The following is a 19,430-nucleotide window of genomic DNA, read 5'->3' as shown; positions in this document are numbered from 1 at the left end:
GAATTATATAATAAGACAATTTTACAATTCTCGTGATACACTGTGATTAAGCCTGTATTACCTAAATTGTATAAGAATTGTCGCACAATGGAGTAGACATATTTGTATTTACTTAACAGAGGAAGCGACGAGCCACCTATTAAATACTAAATCTCAAGCAATTTTTGGATTTGAATAGCGAATTCGATAAATATTGAGAAATTGCTTATATGAAAATTTGATGTCTGCAAATAGTCTGTTTTTTCTATTCGTCTTTAACAATTTAAATCAGCTGATATTGTTGACATAAGATGTTCATTAAGTTTTCCCTATTTGTAAATTATAACTTTGACTTGGCAATAGGGCTAATATTGCATTTATCACGTTAAGACAAGTGTGACAAAATTATCTTCGAGAACATTTTTTTTATAAATTTCTTCATAAAAGTTGTATTATTTTATACTGAATGTCTTGGCTACTCGGTAGGAATCGACCTCAGCCACAGCAAGACGCTGTATTAGCGGGAGGTAGCGATGATGAGGATAAAAATGCAGACCCGCAATTATCCAATGCTGAACGGAAGGCCATGGAAGCATATCGCTTCGATTCTTCAGCTTTGGAGAGAGCAGCTGATGCGGCTCGAACTTTAGAACGTTCAAGTATGTTAATATTACATTTTATTTAAAATACACAAAATGAAAAACCGGTGCTGTAGCACACGGCATTGCATAACCAAACAGCAAACTGAATAACATGTGCTTTCACGCCAATTTTAAGGACATGCTCGCGAAGCTTTGGAATTATCGAAATTACAAGAGTTAACGCGGCAACAGGAATATCAAACTAAAATCAAAGAATACGAGGCTCATGTTGAACAAGCAAAAGTGGAACAAAAGCGTATTGACCATGAAGAAAGGAGAAAAACATTAGTCGTGCGTAAAAATTTTAAAATCAAAGCTGTGCAATGTCAATTTTACTTTCAATGTTTTGTTTAAAAAGGAAGAGACTAAGCAACAACAACAACGAGCTCAATATCAAGATCAGTTGTCGCGTAGACGATATGAAGATCAATTGACTCAACAACAACGGGTACAAGAAGAGAATTTACGAAAGTACGTATATCATTAATTATTGTGATAATAGTTAAATTGAAACTCTTTAGGCAAGAGGAAAGCGTAGCTCGCCAAGAAGCTATGCGGCGCCAAACTATCGAACATGAAATTGAAATGAAAGAAAAGAATCGGCTGAAGCTTTTGGAGCATGAAATGCGTGTGAAAGCCAAAGTTGATCGTGAAAATCGTGATATTAATTTAGAGCAGATACGTTTAAAAGCTCAGGAACATCGCACTACAGTCTTGGAAAGCATAAAGTAAGTATTTTTAAGTTATTTCGTATATTTCTTTTACCGTTTTTATTTATAATAACCCAGAACTGCTGGTACAGTTATTGGTGCTGGGTTTGATGCTATGCTTACTGATTGGGATAAAGTCTTGACTGCCGCTGGTGGTCTTTCTCTGTTAGCCTTAGGTGTTTATGCTGCCAGGGGTGCCACCGGTGTGACGTCCCGCTATATCGAATCACGTATTGGCAAACCAACGCTTGTAGGAGAAACTTCGCGTTTTGCTTTGTTAGACGCTCTAAAACATCCTATTAGATATATAAGGAGACTCACTTCTAAGCCTACCGATGCTTTGCAAGGTGTCGTCCTAAACCCAAAATTAGAGGAACGTTTGCGTGATGTTGCCATTGCTACCAAAAATACACGCATTAATCGTGGTCTCTACCGTAATATACTAATGCACGGTCCTCCTGGTACAGGCAAGACGATGTTTGCTAAAAAATTGGCTGAACACTCTGGCATGGACTATGCCATAATGACGGGTGGTGATGTGGCACCAATGGGCAAAGAAGCTGTTACCGGTATTCATAAAGTGTTCGATTGGTCACAGACTAGCCGTCGTGGCCTTTTATTATTTGTTGACGAAGCTGATGCTTTTCTAAGAAAACGTTCTTCGGAACATATTTCAGAAGACTTAAGAGCTGCTCTAAATGCTTTCTTATACCGAACCTCTGAACAAAATGAGAAATTTATGTTAGTGTTGGCCTCAAATACACCGGAACAATTCGATTATGCCATTAATGATCGTCTAGATGAAATGGTAGAATTTACTTTGCCCGGCCTGGAGGAACGTGAACGCCTATTGCGTTTATACTTCGACAAGTACGTTTTAAAGCCAGCTGCAGAGGGAGCTAGGTAATTAATAACAAATACCATTTCCTGCAATTCGCGCTAAAACTTTCTTGTTTTGTCTTGTTTCTTGTAAAGGCGTTTTAAATTGGAAACATTTGATTATGGAGCGACTTGCTCCAAAATGGCCAACGTTTGTGAGGGCATGTCCGGACGGGAAATCTCTAAATTGGGTGTATCCTGGCAAGCAGCCGTCTATGCTTCCGAAAACGGAGTTTTAACAGAAAAAATGGTACTAGATCGAGCCCGTTCGGCAGCTGCTCAACACAAGCAAAAGGTGAACTTTTCAATTCTTGTCAAATCAATTGTTGTTAAATAGGAATTCATAATATCATGTTCATAAATTTATAAATTTCACTGTCTTCGTTATAGATGGCCTGGTTATCTGACCATGAGCGTTTGGATCACAAATCCGTAACTGGAGGCAAAATTGAATAATTCTACCTTTTAAACTGCCTTCATTCCACATCAAACAATTAGACTTAATTTAAGGACAAATTTACATACAGAACCCAGCAAAGTTTTCTTTTTATGTTCATCCGAACGAAAAAAAAAAGAGTACAACATATGTTACCTGCCATCAGTAGTGCAGATTGTGATGGGGTTAAATGTAATTTAAGTTTTTTATTGGTTTTTAAATTACCTAACCTTATCAAACTCTTGCTGAATGTATAATACAAGTAAGTTTCTAAATTTTGTATAAAGGAAACATTTATAAGAAAACTTTGTTCAGGTTTCCAGTGTACATTATCTGTAAAAATGCATTTCAAGTAATGAATGTGTCTCGGCATCAGGAGAAATTTATATTAAACTTCTCGCTTAACATGTTTCTCGGAAATGTTCATTTTTGTTTTTTATTAATTTGTTTATATACGTTTCCATAATCTTTGGGTTTATATATTGAATTAACAATTGGACAAAATTTTGTTTTCAACTATATAGAAAAAAAGTTTAAATAAAAATTGAAAAAGTTATTTAACGAATTGGATTTAATTTTTTTAATTGAAAAGCAGACGTCAGAAAATTATTTGATTTGATAAAAAGATGTTTCACTTAAAAAATATCACAGGACTTTAGAGTTGTCTTATTCCACTTCGAAAGAAACCAGTAAAATAAACGATTGTGCGTGCAGGCAACAAAATTAATAAATTAGAACCACAGAGTTTTATGATTTCATTTGATCTGAAGATTTCCTGTGAAAACAAAATGAAGCATTAATTATTCAATAATTAATTAAAAAACAAGAAATAAATTTTCTGCACAAAACACCGAATTTATATTATATATTGTATTATATGTATTTGTATGTGAATATAAAATGAATTCTGTTCTAAATTAGATAATTATCATCATCAGTCCAGTTTACGTTGCGAAATTTATTATAATTTCTTTTGCCAGCACTTCTCGTCGGCGTACTAATCATGGAAAAGTGCGAATTGAAATTAAAGTTTCATATTCACATCACCAAAGCGTAGGTGGTTGTTGCATTAATTTTAGTTATTTTCTCACTTGAAAAAGGCATTTATTGAGAATAATTATATAAACCACAATATTTTCTACTATTTTCAACAACGTTTTACCATATTTTTGGCAATGAAGATCAAAAGTGCAATTTTGAGCCATAATTAGCGTCGGCATATGCTGAATATTTCAATAATACTAACTGGAAAAATGTTATTTTAGGTAGACCGAGCTCAAAACCATCGAGGTCAAAACCATCGAATTCAACCGTTACGTACACTGGTATTTCCAATTTCTTTGTCATTATTACTTGTAGAAGTCGCTGATCAAAATTTTTGCAAACACCTAATAGGTTGTGTTTCAGTCAATTTTACGTAGCTATATACAAAATTTACAAAAGGTCTGGTATTTATAAAAAATGCTTTTGTGTGTAGTCGCATTAAAATACTTATATACCCCTCCTAGTTTATTAAAATAAAATCTTATTTAAAGAATTAGTTTTGTATGTAATTTGTTTAATTATAAAGACATCGCTTTCATTCCGAGAAATTTTGAATCCGACATGCTCTATAAATTGCCCTTTTAAACACAGACAACGAATTTCCAGAAATCCTTTTACCTAGAGATGTCACCACCTAAAGTACACGCAACCACCTAATATCACCAAAGCGCGTATTACAACCGCGTATATTGGGTTCGCAGTCAACGAAAAGTGGTGAAGTAGTTTCGTGATGAAATTACCCAAAAAAGTGGAAAAAATTAACGATTTTGTATCCGTCAGTAGTGAACAGATAATTAGGTAGAAGCAGAGGTTTCACTGGGGTTTTCTTTGATAGAAGTGGTAGTGATCAATGTGCGTGTGAATTTGAGTGGGCGGCAAAAAATTACAAATCTGAAGTGCATAAATTAACATCTGTTAAAAACATAAAAAATTTTACTAGGGATGACGTTTAGGGATTGTTTTGGACAAAGGAAATACTTGAACATATTATAACTGAGATTAATCGATTTAGCGAAAAGAATCGAAGTTTCAAAGAAGAAAAATTTTGGTGATAAGAAAAAAAAAAACTTCCATTTTTCCGTGTGATCCAAATGTGTTAAGTAATTATAAATCAAAGTGTTTAATATGTCAATTCGCTCATTGACTTATTAATAGCATGTTTTTTATGCAATCTAGACTAATAGAAGATTTGCGATTTCAGATTTCCAGCTAAAGCATGAAAGCATTTTACGAATTTACTGAAAAAATGTATTATCAAATTGAAAATCTTCTACAATTTGGCTGAGAGTTTAAGTAAAAAATATATTAATATACTTTTCATAATTATAAGTCCAAATACTAAAATGCGTTTCATTTATTTACATATTTTCCATTAAGAAACCAAATAATTTTTATCCGATTTATGCAAGAATTTTCAACATGGATAATGACCTCACCTGTGATTAGTTTTCATGCATTTTTAAGACATGTGTGATAGGAATGTAAGGATTTGTGTCTTTTGCTTTTTTAGTGTATTTGTATGCACTTTACAGTTCATCTCTTGCATTTAGGGGTAGTTCGACTTGTTCCACGCTACCCATGTGTATGTGTATGTATTCGGGAGCATCTTCGTGTATAATATTTTGACTATTATTTTTTTTAGTTATATATACGACTGTATCTGAAGAGCTGTTTACCGAAGGGTTTATTAAGCCTTCCGGTATGGCCGATTGATCTGGAGTTGTCAATGAAATTTTTGAACCGAAAACAATTCTGCAAGGTGTTGTTAAATATGCAAAAAAGAAGTATTAACCTTTAATTGATTAATATGTTATGTTTGTGAGAATACCTTTTAATATATCTACTTATGATAACTACTTATGAATAATGTTGATTGCACCCATGTGATGTGAACATATTAATTATGAAATATCTATGTATATATATATGTATCTATATATACGTATATGTATGCACAATTTTGATTTTTTCATACTTTTTTGCTAATTCACGTTGTAAATTTTTTATTGACGCTTTCGGCTTGTTCCTCGCAATTGTTGCGGCGCTCTAGGGAGTTTTTTTTGGATTTACAAAATAAAAATTTTACATTTATTTACAGTTGACAGAGTATTAAGGGATAAGCGTAAAGGTTTTTCATTTACTTTATATTTGCAAAATGGAAGCATAAGAAATGTTACCTTTCTCTAGTTTGCATATCGGCCTTAACATCCAGATTTCGCGGACTTCGGAAATCACATTCCAATGAAAATGCCGAATCACCCGGTGTTATAAGTTCTGGATCATTTTGTATGACCACAACATTAGTGTACAATTCACCTTCTTTAATTGTTTGGCATTGATTCAATTGGAACGTCATCTCAATCGAACGAACACTTGACGAGCTCGGTTTGACAAAACATGGCGCTGTTTGTTTATAAAAACTTCCTCTTGTATACATGACACCGGTGAATGGCTTTTCAGTTTCTAACATGATATGCATCGAGTTGGATCCGCATTTCAAATTAACCTTTTGTATCCCTTGATCGGACCCTTCAATTTTGAATGTATCTGTAAGATGTTGCTCCCAAATTTCTGAAAAATAATCTTATTTTAAACCAATGGAAGAAATTTATACACAAAGTTGAAGCAATTCTTCTAAATCGATCGAGGACACAATACATTCTCAATAAAATAATTATGGATCCCTACTGTAAAAATATCTGGGCTTGCTTAGATTATCTTGGATTGGCTCGTGTGTACCCGGAGTATGTCCTACTTTCTAAGCTTCACTCATAGTCGCTAAGTCCACATTCTTCAGAAATTCAGACAGTACATCGAGACTTTTTTTTACCTTTGAATTTTGTGTGAAAACCAACTTTTAAGAATGAGTGCATTTTTCAAAAAAAAATTACCGTCGATCTGTGAACTTCTTACCTAGCCTGCGCAGTTTTTCGTTTAGGTTTTTTAAAATTCTTTTGCAATACCGGCAATAATGAAGAACAAGAGCAAAACGTTTTTAGACTTATGCATACACGCGTAAGTAACTTTGGGTACTTGAAACCGGTTAACACAGAAGTTTTATTATTTTGTTTATAACTTCTTTTTTTGACTTGTTTTATACGTACGATAACCATAATAATACCTTTCTGAGTCTCTTGTTGTTGCTGATCATCATTCTTATTTCTGCTGGTTGCTGTTGCAGTGTAAATCATTAACACAAAATTAATGAAAAAAATTACTAAATATTTTCTTGACTTTATGAACATTTTCTTTTCAAGGACTTATTTAAGTAGATTTGAAAACGTTTGTTATATAATTATATTTTTAAAATTTCTTTTTACAACTTTTCTCCAAACACCGCGCAATTATTAACATTTATGTCCGTACGGTTTCAATACCAAACATACTACTAATGAAAACTTCCTGTGAGTTCGACGAATTATATAAAAAACCCTGCACTGTATTAGTTGAAGACACAAGAAAGAAAAGAGTTTTTTAACTGAAAATAAAAAGAGAAGAAAATAGACGTAACAATTTTTTCTTTATTGCTATTTCCAACATATAAAAAAAAAAACTAAATAAACTAAATGAGAGAAATATTCAGTGTTAGTGTTTATTAGCGTATATTAAACTTATTATATGGATTGTTTGTCGAAACGCTAAAGCTGGTTTTTTCTTTCATTTATCGCGATAATTTTAATGCTACTGGCCTGTTGTAAATAATGTATAGACAAATCTATCTACTAAATGTATATCTTATGTTACCTATATTACCTCCATTAATATGCGCCTGTACAGAGACACTTGTCCGGCCACCTGGCAGAATTTGTGCAATTAGTTTTATTTTTCTTTTATAATAACGAGGAGGATTGGGATAAAGGGATTTTATTATAGTATGTATAATATTCAGTTATGCATCTGCAAATTCAACATCCATCCGTCTCCCTTTCTCTCTATATGAGTAATGGTGGTTGTATACAAAGATCAAAATGAAGTCAGTTTTAATCTTATCTACACAACTTGAACCTTCCTACACATGATCCTTGCAATGACATAAGGCGTCTGTCAAAGTAGGACATAATTATCAAAAATAGGACATAATTGCTTCCAAGAATGCTTATTTTCTGAGAATCATTTTGCTGCATCAACCATTAGATCAATATGTTCTCTTTACTCCTAACAATTTTCTTGCTTTGAATTTTTCATTTTTGTCGAAAGAAGTAAGACATAAGAGCAAAATAGCAAAACGGAAATATTTAGAAGTTGTTTTCCGCATCAATATTATTGCTTCCGGCGCTATTGCATTTACTTTCGAACTATGCATTACTTGAATTTTTGCTTTTTCTCTCGTTTCTCAATATTTGTTAAATGAGTACTATAGCCTGAGTGCATCGACGTATGTCTTGTAATTTAACCGATTACATATTCGATTCACAAAAAGGTTGTGACGTATTTTTGGCTGTTTACTTTTAAGGCGATTTTCAATATTCTGGCATCTTATTGCGTATAATGAGAATTACGCACGCATCTCTTACATATTAAAAACCGGTGAGATGTAAAGCACTACGAATTCGTTACGTACCAAGCATATTACACAATAATTCCTATTTCTTGTTGATCTCTTCGTATGAACGGTTTTTTGCTTGTTTTTGCATTTTATTCAAGTTGGTACAAGTCGGAACGAATAATTTGCTTTCTTATTGTAAATTAAAAGTAATTAATTACAAATTAAATAAATGCTAAAATAATTTTTTATGAATAGCATAGTCTTATATAAATATGAAAAACCTTACAAATATGCACATGCATATGCATAGAAACTATATATATACGTGTAGGAATACAAGATGATCGCTTTTTTTAGTTTTGTAAGTTTCCCATAGCTGACCGGTAACGCTCAAGTTCGACGCCTTCCCAATTGAACGATTTAGTAAAAATCCTGTAAACATATAAATTAATCTATCATTTTTATACATACAAATTAGCAAAGTATACAAAGGAAAAAGGCAACTAACTTGGACGACAAATATAAAATAAAAGCATGTTCAGTCACAGATTATATAATTATTCCGATACATGTTTACATGGTACCCGACTTGCACAGTTTCTGTTGCAATGGTACACTCTCTCTTCCTAATGCAGATTTATTAAACATATGTAACATAATTGTACTTACGTATCTTTGAGCAGTTGTAACACTTCCTGCTCTTTTAAGTTGAGACCACAATAAAATGCATTCAAATTCATATCTAATGCATGCCGCGTTTTCATGCCGGTTAGAAAAGTCGTTGCACCACTTAGTTGCAAAAAATGATACATAGCCAGTTTTCCCAATTCGATACCTGCCTCTTTACAAATTTTTGCTGCCTTCCGGCATAATTGTTTTTGTTCATCGCTAGCCGGATGCCATGCTTGCGGGCCACAATTCGTTAAGAGTCCCATAGCATGTCCGCTAGCGCATACAATGCCCAAGTTTTCATTTTGGAAAAACTTGATATAACTTTCCAACGAATTATCCGTAAGTGTGAAACGAGCGTAAGACAGAACCACCTATAATGGCAGCAGTATAGACTTACAAAGTAACAATTGACTTTTACATAGTATGCATTAGATTTATTTTTTTGTTTGTAACATATACAAACACTTATCAGAGTCTCCTTGAATTACTTATACTCTTGATTAGTAGGAGATTCATAGGCAATATAATCAAATTCCTTTACTCCTTGCCCTCTGCCTGTTGTTGAAGTTCTCACGATCGCAAAAATAAGAAGAATAGCTTAAAGAATAGGCGCAGTTTACGTTTGAAAATTAATCTGATCCGAGCGCAATAAGCAATAATCTTTAACCTATAATGCATGTCAGCTATTGACCGGAGCATTAGTGGAAATATTTCTTAACACAACCCTAAAGTTCTATTTGATATTTTTTAAATTCACTTTGAGAACTTCGTGAAAGCGTGTAACGCCTATTGGCGTAAATTTCAAATCGATCTTTTAACAACTTAAAAGAACATTGCGGAAATGATCCTGACAGGGCAACAGACATATTTGTAATTTGTAATTCGAGCAATACTTTGTAATTTGAGCAATGCTTCGAAATTCTAGCGTATTGATTTCAAATGGTCAATATTCAAAGCTCGCCTAAAAGTGAGTATAATTCTATTATCGGGTACATAAAGCTTACATCAAATTTCCCGGGAGCATGTAAAATGCACTCCTTAAGGTGATGTAAGGAATAACCTGTAACACCAATAAATCTTGCCTTCCCTTCCTTAATTAAGTTCTCCAATTCCGGTAGACATTCATTGATCACTACACCGACATTATTTGCGAATTCAATATCATGAATCTTGAAAATATAATTTTATGAATAAATTTTCTATCAATTGCTTCATTCATTTTTACCTGAATAACATCTACGTACTCCAAGCCCAATAATTCTAAGCTCCTTTCCACACTTTCCCTAGCTCTTTTAGCTGAAAAATCAAACATATTCTTATAGTCGGTACAGTAGCGACCCACTTTTGTTGCTATATAATAAGCAGAACGTGGTACGTTCCTTAGAACCTGCCCCAAAAATCCTTCCGACTGTCCTTGACCGTACCAAGGGGCTGTGTCGATATAATTTACACCCGATTTTAAAGCTTGAACCAGAGTTTCTTCAGCTTCCTTTGCGTCAAACTCACTGTCGTATATGCAGACAAAAAAAATAACCAAAATAACTCATAAACTTGGTAATCAAATTTGAAGCCGAAGTCGAACCCGTAAATAGAAGAGAATACTGCAGCACCGAATGAAAATTTCGATATTTCTAAGCCAGTTTTGCCCAAGGTCAAATATGGCATGGAATTGCACGAATCCTTTGCATGGAAGCCCTGTGTAAAAGTAGCCGGCGAAGAAGTGCAAGACATTTTAATTTATTTTAGTAAACTGCGATAATTCTTCAGCGTACTGTGGAACTGCCAAGTCAACATTTATTAATATGCCGCCTATTTTGTTTATATCCTTCTTTTTTTTTTTTTTTTTTTGGTATGTTGAAAGGAGATGAACTAAGCCAATAGATTTGTGGCTTATATGTCCAAATAATAAACTGTAGTAATTTTTAGTCACGATTATGTATAAAACGTAACAAAAAAATAAGAGCGGCCGTAATAACTGGAGTGAGCATGCTAAATGTAATTGTGTGTGTGTGTGTGTGTGTGCAATTGTGCTTGTTGAGTTCTTGAAAGTTAAACAGTGTTGCAAACTTTGGCTGAAAACGAAAAGCAATGCTATGGTAATAGAAGATTATTAAACGCAAAAACGAAAGAAAAAAAGGAAAGAAGAGGAAAAAAAAAATTTTTAAAAGGATAAATTAGCTTTTCTAATAAAGCAAGTTAGTTCCCCGAGATGACGTACATTTTTTGCTGCAAAGAGATGGAGGAGACAGCCATATAATTTGAAGAAGCTAAAGGAATTTCTAATGCCATCAAGCCTGTGACATCTGAAGATTAGATGCTCAGCAGACTCAACAACATTGCAAACTTCACAAACATCACATAGTATAGCACGAATCATTTTTAAATAAACTTTGTCATAAGTATGACCACTCATGAGTCTATAAAGAATTTTGATTTCCCAGGAATTAAAAGAAGATACAGAAAAGGATTTAAATTGAAATATGGGATTTAATTTATAGAAAAGACGATTGTATTTAACGATTTCTTTAAATTCATCGTTTAGCTATTGAAGGATGTGGTTGAGAATTGCCCGAATTGCTTCATTGGGAGTATATTTGATGGACAAAATTGTCCCATCAACACAAGCTCTCCCTGCATGAAAGTCGGCTTTTACATTTAAAAAAAAGCCGCAGTGGCCTGGTACCCAAACAAGGTGACAACCATCCACTTGAGATTCGTGCAACGTCTTGTGAATGTCAAACACATATTGATTTTCTGCATCTCTTTTATTTATTAGAAGTAGAGCTGACCTGCTGTCGGAAAAAATAACAAAACGTTTGATACCATCGGAGATAGCAACCATGATAGCATGTGGAATGGCGAGCAACTCAATAAAAGTAGAGGAAAGTTCCTCTTCCACTTTGACTCGAAGTATTGTTTCAGATAGATGTTTCACGACGGAGAAGCCAGATAAATTATGTCCGACGGAACCGTCAGTGGCATATATATCATATCCGTTGTTGTAATAAAAAATGAGCTTTTCTTGGCATAACAACTTTAGACAAGAGAAGTTGACATTTTGTTTTGAGGTAGAGATCGGTTCGAGAATGTTCATGAAGACTTTGCATTTCCTGGTAATGAAATTCAAGGGGGGAATTGAATCTAACTTATCAAAAATATGACGAAGTTTTTGATAGCAAAAAGTATAGCTGCAAGTGCCAGTATCACTGAGAGATATAATTTCCTGAAAAAAGGAAGGATTTATCATCTTGACTTTAATTAACTCCTTGGCATTGCAAAAAAGGGTTCTTTCGGAAACTGGCCATTCACCAGATATAACATTGAGAATATGTTGAGGAGTTGAGGGGGTCAGTCCAGTACAACGCTTCAACATTCGGTTTTCAAATGCTTGTATACGTTTCTCAATATATTTTGGGAAATTGCAACATGTGGAATGTCCAAATTCAATTTTGTACCTGACTAGAGATTTGTAAACGGTCAAAGCATTTTTGGGAGGCAAGCCTGCCTGATTGTTTGTCATGAGTTTGATGATGTTGCATCCAGACTGATAATCTTTGAACGCCTTTTCATAATGCCCACGAAGGGTTAAGCTGTCATTTAAAATTCTCCCAAGAAATCGAAGAGATTTTACCTGATTAACTTGGATACCTTTGACAAGAAGTCTGATTTCACGTTTAGAACCTTTGGCAAAATAAATAGTGTTTGTCTTGCCGGGGTTAAAATATAAATTAAGATCAGCGCATGCATCGAAAAACAAGTTAGCTTTCATCGAGAGGTTATTGACAGCTGCTGGAAAAGATGAGTCCGCAGATACGATTAGAAAATCGTCTGCATATTGAAAAATGTGAGTTTTGTCATCTTGAAGATCATGAAAAGAAGCTGCGTATAAATTGAAGAGTATGGGGCTTAAACAACTGACTTGTGGGATACCACCGCATATTTCAACTTTTTCGGTACCCATCACCAACACACGCTTGGATAAAAAATTAAGTCTCCACAGCCGCATTTGAAGAGGAATCGAAAAGTTTAGGAGGATTCTACCGAGCTTAATCAAGTTGACACAGTCATAGGCTTTGCTGATGTCCAGGGAGAGCATGACAACCATTTTCCCTGCTTTTTTTAAGCTGGCTATGAGAAAACACAGTTCATTAACGCACATATTCGTAGATTTGAGCTTTTGATAGGCGTAAGACCGACCTGGAATAATGTTCTTAGTTTTCAGGAAAGCAGTTAGATTCTCCTTAACCATGAGGTTGATGGTCTTTATGAATACATATATTAGTGAAATTGGTCTGAAGCTACTTAAATCATTTAAGTCTTTACCTGGCTTGGAAATGGGAACTATTTTGATGCAACGCAAATCAGAGGGTATAAAGTTGGTGGACCAGCAGTTGTTAATTGCATGCAAAAGCATGCTAAAGCTTCCTCCAGACCGTGCTCTGAGCATGTCATACTTGACTCCATCACCGGTAGAATTATCTAATAAAACAAATAAAGATAAAAAATGCGTAAAGCGAAAACGTTTTACTCTAGACACAAATTACCTGCAAAATTAATCACACGAAGACGAGTTAAATAGCTAACAGAATAACTGAAAAGCCAATAGACTGGAATCAATTCAAGCTGTTTTATTCAAGGAAAAATGAACTTCCGAAGCAGAGAAGAAAATAATAAGAATAGGATTAAAATGTATGTCTAGAAAAGGTAACCGTCAACATCAATTGATTGAAAAGTGGTAGCCATCAATAAAATGTGTATAAAGGAAAAAAAAACTAAAGAAAGAACAGATCTACGACTATTAATTATAATTATTAATTATTTGGTGTTAGTTGGTCTAATCACGTTTATAATTCTATAATTCCAAAAATTTCGATGTCTAACATGCCCGTGCAACTGTTGAAGCAACATGTCAGGAAATAGTTTGGAATCATTTGAAAAGAGCAGACTACGAAAAGAAGCTCGAAACCGCGGAAAAGACGGAAACTTTTTACTATGACGTAATACGTATAATAATCCCTACGCTAATGAATGCACTACTAGTGTAGTGAATGCATTCGGCAACAGGCAAGTTACTAAAATTTTTTTTTAGTTAGTGTTAATTTATTTTTTTTCTCTTTAGTTATAATTCTCATCTCGCTAACCGTATTAGATTATTATAGAATGCTACACCAGGGCAGAGTTTATATCGAAAGATGTGGAGGGATAACTTTCAATATGAAACGATGTTTAAATTATAAAACGGTATTAAAGTCCAAAAACGATAGTATAGTTGAATATCTTGGTATTGCGATGATTGTAATAATTGGAAATGTTTAATTATGTTCGTATACAATCCAATTTTCCGTGTTTTCCATTTTTTGTAGTAATATAATGATCTTTGGTGAGTTTAATGTTGATTATTACTTGAGTGGATCGCGATGTTGAAGTTTGTTAACTCCTGGCATACACTTCGAAGCAATAGATATTGTTTGTATTCCTTAGCCGCATATTACGACAATTTTCTCGAAAAACTGTGTTGCTTATTCTATTATTCGTTCTATTCAATATCATGTTCCGATGAAGCATTGTGAAGTTACTTGCTTTGAGCTATCAGATTCCGTAATCTGGCATTTAAAAAATAGGAAAGTTGTTGTAATGGGTTAAACTGCAAATTTTTCTGGAACTATAGTGTAATTTGTTTAATATACCTACTAAATTTTAGTATAATTGTTCTTAGTAAGACAATTTTAGTAGCTCAGTTGATATTTTGTTATTGGCGTAAGCACTTACATTTCTTATTATTAGAACAAGCATTTATTTTTGACCTGGTTTTAATTCTGTATTAGGGTAAGCTTTACTTATAATTATATTTTAGTAGATAAGTTACATCTTTTATTCAAAAAGAATTCAATATGCAAAATAATAATTACATTCATTATTCAATATAATAATTAGATCCAATGAAAGCAAGTTGCTCCTCAATGAATTCTACTATGGAATTTCTATCAGATCAACAAAACCAGGTACATCGCGAGAGCTCGCAAAACCTAATTGCGCGAAGCACGAATGTGTTCTATTATAAAAATTAAATGATAAAATTCCGAGATTTATTATTATCTTTTCCTTTTAGCTATAACATGAACATTCTATACCACCAACGTCTTCTACCATAAGCGATACGATCACTCTCTTATATCCTGTGTGTTCATAACTTATTCATAACATTAAGAATAGGGTGCATAATATTACTCAGCATATGAAATTGTTCTACTACAGTAAGAAGATGGATGTCGATGTTCAAGAACCGTCAGGAATTGGGTTTAGAGAGAGTCCGCCAAAGTGTAAAATAAGCCCCAAATGAGTAAATAATCACATCTTGAGATTTAGTTTAACAGTGTGTTTGTAACCGTTCATTGCTCGTAAATCGAGAAATATCGACGTAGCGAACTATTTCAATTTACGGCTTTCACCAGAGATGGAGTATGACAGGCTATGCACAGCATTAAATCAAATATTGGCGGTTACGATAATATCAGTATTAAGCTTGCAAAGTCAGTGCTCCCCAGCGTTGATTTGCATCCTAGACCCTGTAATACATACTTGTACATTTTTCGATGGCTAGAGAATTTCGATGATAACTGCCATTGGAAAAAACATCTTCTGCTTTTTCTAAAGACTTTCGTTCAATCAGCATTCTTCCTGCTTTATCGAAAATGTTCGAACAGGACATGATTGATCAGATAGTACTACATTTGATTGCGAAGGAATTACTTTGTGCTACCCAGTCAGTTGCTTCTGATTCCCATTCTTTACCACCTGCAAAGACGGTAGGCAAAGAGATTGAGTTTGTTAGTGCTTGCCACTCGACTTTAAGCTTGGCGAAGACGTCGCGATTGTGTTTTCTCAAACTAACCTTTCTTTTATTCTGACATTGGCAATTATTAAAATTAAAAAGAGGTGCCCAAATATCTTTTATTGCACCTGGTTTTGTAGCGTTGCTCAAATGGCTCTGACGTAACTATTTATTTTAGTTATCAGTATTCCAGCGATAACGCACGATAAAGCACGCTGCCTAGGATCGTGGTGACGAGAAGATTACGTGAAAGGGGTGAGCCGATTTTATTGTTTGGCGAAGCGAAACTTCAAGCTTTCTATAGATTACGTCAATGTGAGACTTCCCAATCAAAGGCAAAGCGAGGTTTTCGTAATGACTTTCAAGAGGCTATGGAACAAGTTGATCAAGTTTGTTTGCAGAAAATGTTTGCTAATACACCTTCCTCAAAGTGTCTGTCAAGTGGGAGCGTATATAGATAATCGCCAACGAAATGGGTCTTAACAATAAAGACTATGACAAGGATGTAATAACCATGTTGTGAACATATTTGGAATGATCAGATTTCCAACTATTCGAAGTAAGGCAAAATGTCCCCAAAAGTGAGAATAACGCGTGTCATTTACATTTACACTGAAGCGAGGATATGTTAAACCATTGTTTCGCAAATTGAAACATCGTTCTTTGACTGAAGATATTCTAGCCACAATGGTGGGTATTTTTTTTAAAAATGCTGCCTACTTAATGCATGACGAAACTCGGCGCAAATATATTCAAGGATTGAAGAGAAGGCATTTTGTTAATAATTGCAATACTAAGTTCGCGCTGCACGAAAAAGTAACGAAATTGTTGAAGTTTACGAAAAAGGTCAATCCAAAAAATCTGACTTAAGTTGTAAAGGCTACATAAACGACGAAAATATCTCTTGGTGATCTTCAGGTCCTTCTACAGTTCACAAACCCGCTTACGACTTTGCTTTAAACAGTTTTCAAATACTTTAATACCATTTTATATAGTGATTTTAAAATAAAGATGAGAATACTGAAAAAAAATTGCATTCAAATTTTTTAGTACTCAACATAAACGTAAGAGTTATTTTGTTTTACTACTCCAAAGAGCATCGTAATTATTTTCAGATATTTTTACACCCACCACTCGAAGATAGATTATACTCATTTCAATATTTTCCAAAATACGTGTAACACCCAAATGGAAACCCTCTCAAGGGACCCTCTAAAATATATATATTCTTGATCAGCGTGAAATACTGTCTTGATTTAGTTATGTCCGTCCGTCTGTGTCTTAGTGTCTATGTTCCTGTGTGGTGTGTGTTGTTGGCACTCTCCAGGTCGCATAAATAAAGATATCGCCTTCAAATTGGTCAGAGCAGAAGAGCGCAATGGAGTGTAAACTGAACGCAACGCAGTTTTTTTTAACAACATTTTTAGATTGCTGCTCGTTACTCGGATATTATTAAAGTTAGAACCCTGAAATTTTCCACATTTACTTTACGAAACAGTCTACTCTTTAGAACCGAAATTGCAATTGGCCATACCCATACAAAGTTACAAATGATTAAAAATTGCTTTTTCACTTTTTTGAGGTTTTGTGTTTATTCATCAGAAGGCAAACAAGAAAGAATGTTTACAACTATTTGGTACACTCCTCAACTGGAGATATATTATTTGCCTAAAAATGGGTTAATTTTAAGACAACACGAGTAATTCTTTCTTAATAATACTAGCGATATGGGTACCAAATAAAAGTATAGTGGCGAGTATGCGAGATTCGGCCATCGCCGAATATAACTTTCTTATTGTTTAATATTGATATTTATAATTACCTTTAGAAAATTTAGGAAATTTTTTGGAACATCTGATTTTTCTACTATTTCTAGAAGCGCATTCAAAAGCTTAGAACTGGAAGTACATAAATTGAATTGATTATATTCTGCATCACCCACAGGTTCATTAAAGCAATGAAAACATCGCAGAGGCCGCGAATTAACAATGGGAAATTTATCCTAAAACTATACAAGCTAAACATATGTGAAATATAACAAAATAATAATTTAGAATTTACCTTGTTGTATTCGGATATGTTTCTAGGCAGCAACTACCCTCTTTTATCAAGTATATTTCTCGTTGCACAACATCTAAGATGTTTTCTTGTCTCTCAATATCGGAATCTTTAAGAAAACTTGTTATTAACGTATTTAAGTACATATTGCATTGTCCGACTCTTTCACGATGTTTCCAGTTGTACCAGTTTCACCACAAAAAAATTTGGCATAGTTTACCTGAAAAAAGGAAGAGGGTTTTTAAAGCCTGGCAAATAAAAACAGCAAATATAAAATGATTTTCTTGTACTTACGTGTTGTTGTTGTTTGTGCTCCTTATTGGGAAGAGTTCAGCCTAGAATCAACAAAGTTTCGCCGCTGATTTTAATTAAATTATACAATTTTGATACTTCATTAGATAAGTGAAAGCTTTTAATGCTAACGCAGCGACAGTTTCACCAGACAAATGCAGAGCTTTTCCATGAACACTCTTTTCCTTGAAAAATATACCCATAAAAAATTTATTTAACTAAAGTAAAAATATTTAAAGTATAACTGTAGATACGTTGCACTTGATCAAATTTACTGTAAAGTGCATCTGAAATCTGTGACAATTGTAATAAATTTAATATATTTTTACGGAATTCGCTTTTGAAAGATATAGGACCCGTATCACTAGACCGTGGATATTTTATTCAACAGAAATACACTTCAAAGTTCTTTTATTTACAATTATATTCCTTAACAGTAGGATCATTTATTTACAATTATGTTCCTTAAATGTAGGATTATTCACAATTTATTTTGGTCGTACTCTCAACTTGCATGTTCTTGCCTGACTAATTCTCCCTTCCGCAAATATTCTATGTATATGCACTTTTACAAGCAATTCATAGTTTTTATATTTAATCCCTGCCTGCTTTTCCCGCTAATCGTTTTCATCGGCCTGTAGGATCGAGTAGAGCTAAAAAGTAACTGCGCTTAAGTCTAGCTGGGATAAGAAATTAATGAATTGACAATTTTTGAATCAACAATAATTCACGCAGGGTTGAAGAAAACCACCTATGGGAATCTACCCAATATCTTAAACGACTGGCCAGGCGAATTGTTACTTTAAGAGACAAGTCGGAAAACTGGTGTAAAGATGATATAAAATAAGTCTAAAATTTTTTTTTCTTTTTCTACTTTTCAGTCTAATAATCTAGTAATCTTCGTGGGACTGTAAACGTAGAAGAAATTATGAAGTCTCTAAGCCGCCCACGTCTCATAAATTGCCCTACCAAGTACATATCAGTTAGTAGAGTCAAAGAAGAGGTAAGCTAACTAAACGTTGAGAATCTCCGGGCATAAGTGGAACAACTATTACCACCTAAGGCTCCCATCTTCTTAACAGTAACTTTTAATAATATGTTAGGATTGAATCACTTCCCAACTCATTACATATGCGGAAAAATAATTATGGTGGCTACACGGAATAAGCCAGAAAATATTGTATGCTCATACAGACCAATTAGTTTCGTGGTTAATTTTTCTAAAACATTTGAAAAAATATATTTAGGAAATCTACTTCCATTTCTGAAATAAAGACTTATCATTCCTGACTATCAGTTCAGTTTCAGGAATAAGCCCGATACCATTGAGCAACATTATCGTGTTTTTTCGTACATCAGAGAAGCAATTGAAAGTGAAAATCGTTGCGGTAATGTATTCTTA

At 33.9% G+C, this 19,430-nt stretch overlaps 3 protein-coding genes and 1 pseudogene across 7 annotated transcripts; 2 read left to right on the top strand and 2 right to left on the bottom strand.

Annotated features, from left to right (window-relative positions):
• Positions 1-230: 230 nt before the first annotated feature.
• On the top strand, positions 231-3,078 carry LOC119642707 (ATPase family AAA domain-containing protein 3A homolog). 2 transcript variants are annotated; one of them, XR_005248112.1, is made up of 8 exons: positions 231-638; positions 757-911; positions 979-1,091; positions 1,142-1,348; positions 1,409-2,233; positions 2,306-2,504; positions 2,600-2,907; positions 2,961-3,077. XR_005248112.1 is itself a non-coding variant. In XM_038041971.1 (7 exons), the coding sequence occupies exons 1-7, from the start codon at positions 446-448 to the stop codon at positions 2,663-2,665; spliced, it is 1,758 nt and encodes a 585-aa protein (XP_037897899.1). In that variant the 5' UTR covers positions 231-445; the 3' UTR covers positions 2,666-3,078. The 2 variants fall into 2 exon arrangements, 1 of the variants encoding a protein (XP_037897899.1); XM_038041971.1 differs by having other exon boundaries at positions 2,600-3,078.
• A 1,547-nt stretch (positions 3,079-4,625) lies between these two features.
• On the bottom strand, positions 4,626-7,125 carry LOC119642698. 4 transcript variants are annotated; one of them, XR_005248110.1, is made up of 4 exons: positions 6,811-7,119; positions 5,867-6,260; positions 5,518-5,735; positions 5,351-5,441 (listed from the first exon to the last, which is right to left on the bottom strand). XR_005248110.1 is itself a non-coding variant. In XM_038041936.1 (4 exons), exons 1-3 carry the CDS (start codon positions 6,932-6,934, stop codon positions 5,693-5,695), a joined length of 561 nt encoding a protein of 186 aa, XP_037897864.1. In that variant the 5' UTR covers positions 6,935-7,120; the 3' UTR covers positions 5,368-5,441; positions 5,665-5,692. The 4 variants fall into 4 exon arrangements, 3 of the variants coding, with proteins under 3 accessions (XP_037897862.1, XP_037897864.1, XP_037897863.1); XM_038041936.1 differs by having other exon boundaries at positions 5,368-5,441; positions 5,665-5,735; positions 6,811-7,120; XM_038041934.1 differs by lacking the exon at positions 5,518-5,735 and having other exon boundaries at positions 4,626-5,441; positions 6,811-7,125.
• A 1,343-nt stretch (positions 7,126-8,468) lies between these two features.
• Positions 8,469-10,726, bottom strand: LOC119642697 (L-galactose dehydrogenase-like). Its single transcript, XM_038041933.1, has 5 exons — positions 10,430-10,726; positions 10,073-10,352; positions 9,852-10,016; positions 8,845-9,218; positions 8,469-8,607 (listed from the first exon to the last, which is right to left on the bottom strand). The coding sequence occupies exons 1-5, from the start codon at positions 10,576-10,578 to the stop codon at positions 8,529-8,531; spliced, it is 1,047 nt and encodes a 348-aa protein (XP_037897861.1). The 5' UTR covers positions 10,579-10,726; the 3' UTR covers positions 8,469-8,528.
• A 5,103-nt stretch (positions 10,727-15,829) lies between these two features.
• On the top strand, positions 15,830-16,549 carry LOC119642686 (annotated as a pseudogene).
• The last annotated feature ends 2,881 nt before the right edge of the window (positions 16,550-19,430 follow it).

This window comes from Glossina fuscipes, unplaced genomic scaffold (genome assembly GCF_014805625.2).
Source record: "Glossina fuscipes isolate IAEA_lab_2018 unplaced genomic scaffold, Yale_Gfus_2 241, whole genome shotgun sequence".
Lineage (NCBI taxonomy): Eukaryota > Metazoa > Arthropoda > Insecta > Diptera > Glossinidae > Glossina > Glossina fuscipes.
This window is presented reverse-complemented; position numbering and strand designations above follow the sequence as displayed.

What these genes read in the sequence shown, in the direction of transcription:
- LOC119642707 (XM_038041971.1), top strand. Translation starts at nt 446, where the DNA reads ATGTCTTGGCTACTCGGTAGGAATCGACCTCAGCCACAGCAAGACGCT. An exon ending in ACAGTCTTGGAAAGCATAAA is followed by an intron (nt 1,349 to 1,408) that starts GTAAGTATTTTT and finishes ATAATAACCCAG; the next exon opens with AACTGCTGGTACAGTTATTG. An exon ending in CTGCTCAACACAAGCAAAAG is followed by an intron (nt 2,505 to 2,599) that starts GTGAACTTTTCA and finishes TCTTCGTTATAG; the next exon opens with ATGGCCTGGTTATCTGACCA.
- LOC119642698 (XM_038041934.1), bottom strand. Translation starts at nt 6,934, where the DNA reads ATGTTCATAAAGTCAAGAAAATATTTAGTAATTTTTTTCATTAATTTT. An exon ending in ACAACAAGAGACTCAGAAAG is followed by an intron (nt 6,261 to 6,810) that starts GTATTATTATGG and finishes ATTATTTTTCAG; the next exon opens with AAATTTGGGAGCAACATCTT. An exon ending in GATATGCAAACTAGAGAAAG is followed by an intron (nt 5,442 to 5,866) that starts GTAACATTTCTT and finishes AACACCTTGCAG; the next exon opens with AATTGTTTTCGGTTCAAAAA.
- LOC119642697 (XM_038041933.1), bottom strand. Translation starts at nt 10,578, where the DNA reads ATGTCTTGCACTTCTTCGCCGGCTACTTTTACACAGGGCTTCCATGCA. An exon ending in GTATTCTCTTCTATTTACGG is followed by an intron (nt 10,353 to 10,429) that starts GTTCGACTTCGG and finishes CATATACGACAG; the next exon opens with TGAGTTTGACGCAAAGGAAG. An exon ending in ATGCTCCCGGGAAATTTGAT is followed by an intron (nt 9,219 to 9,851) that starts GTAAGCTTTATG and finishes CTGCCATTATAG; the next exon opens with GTGGTTCTGTCTTACGCTCG.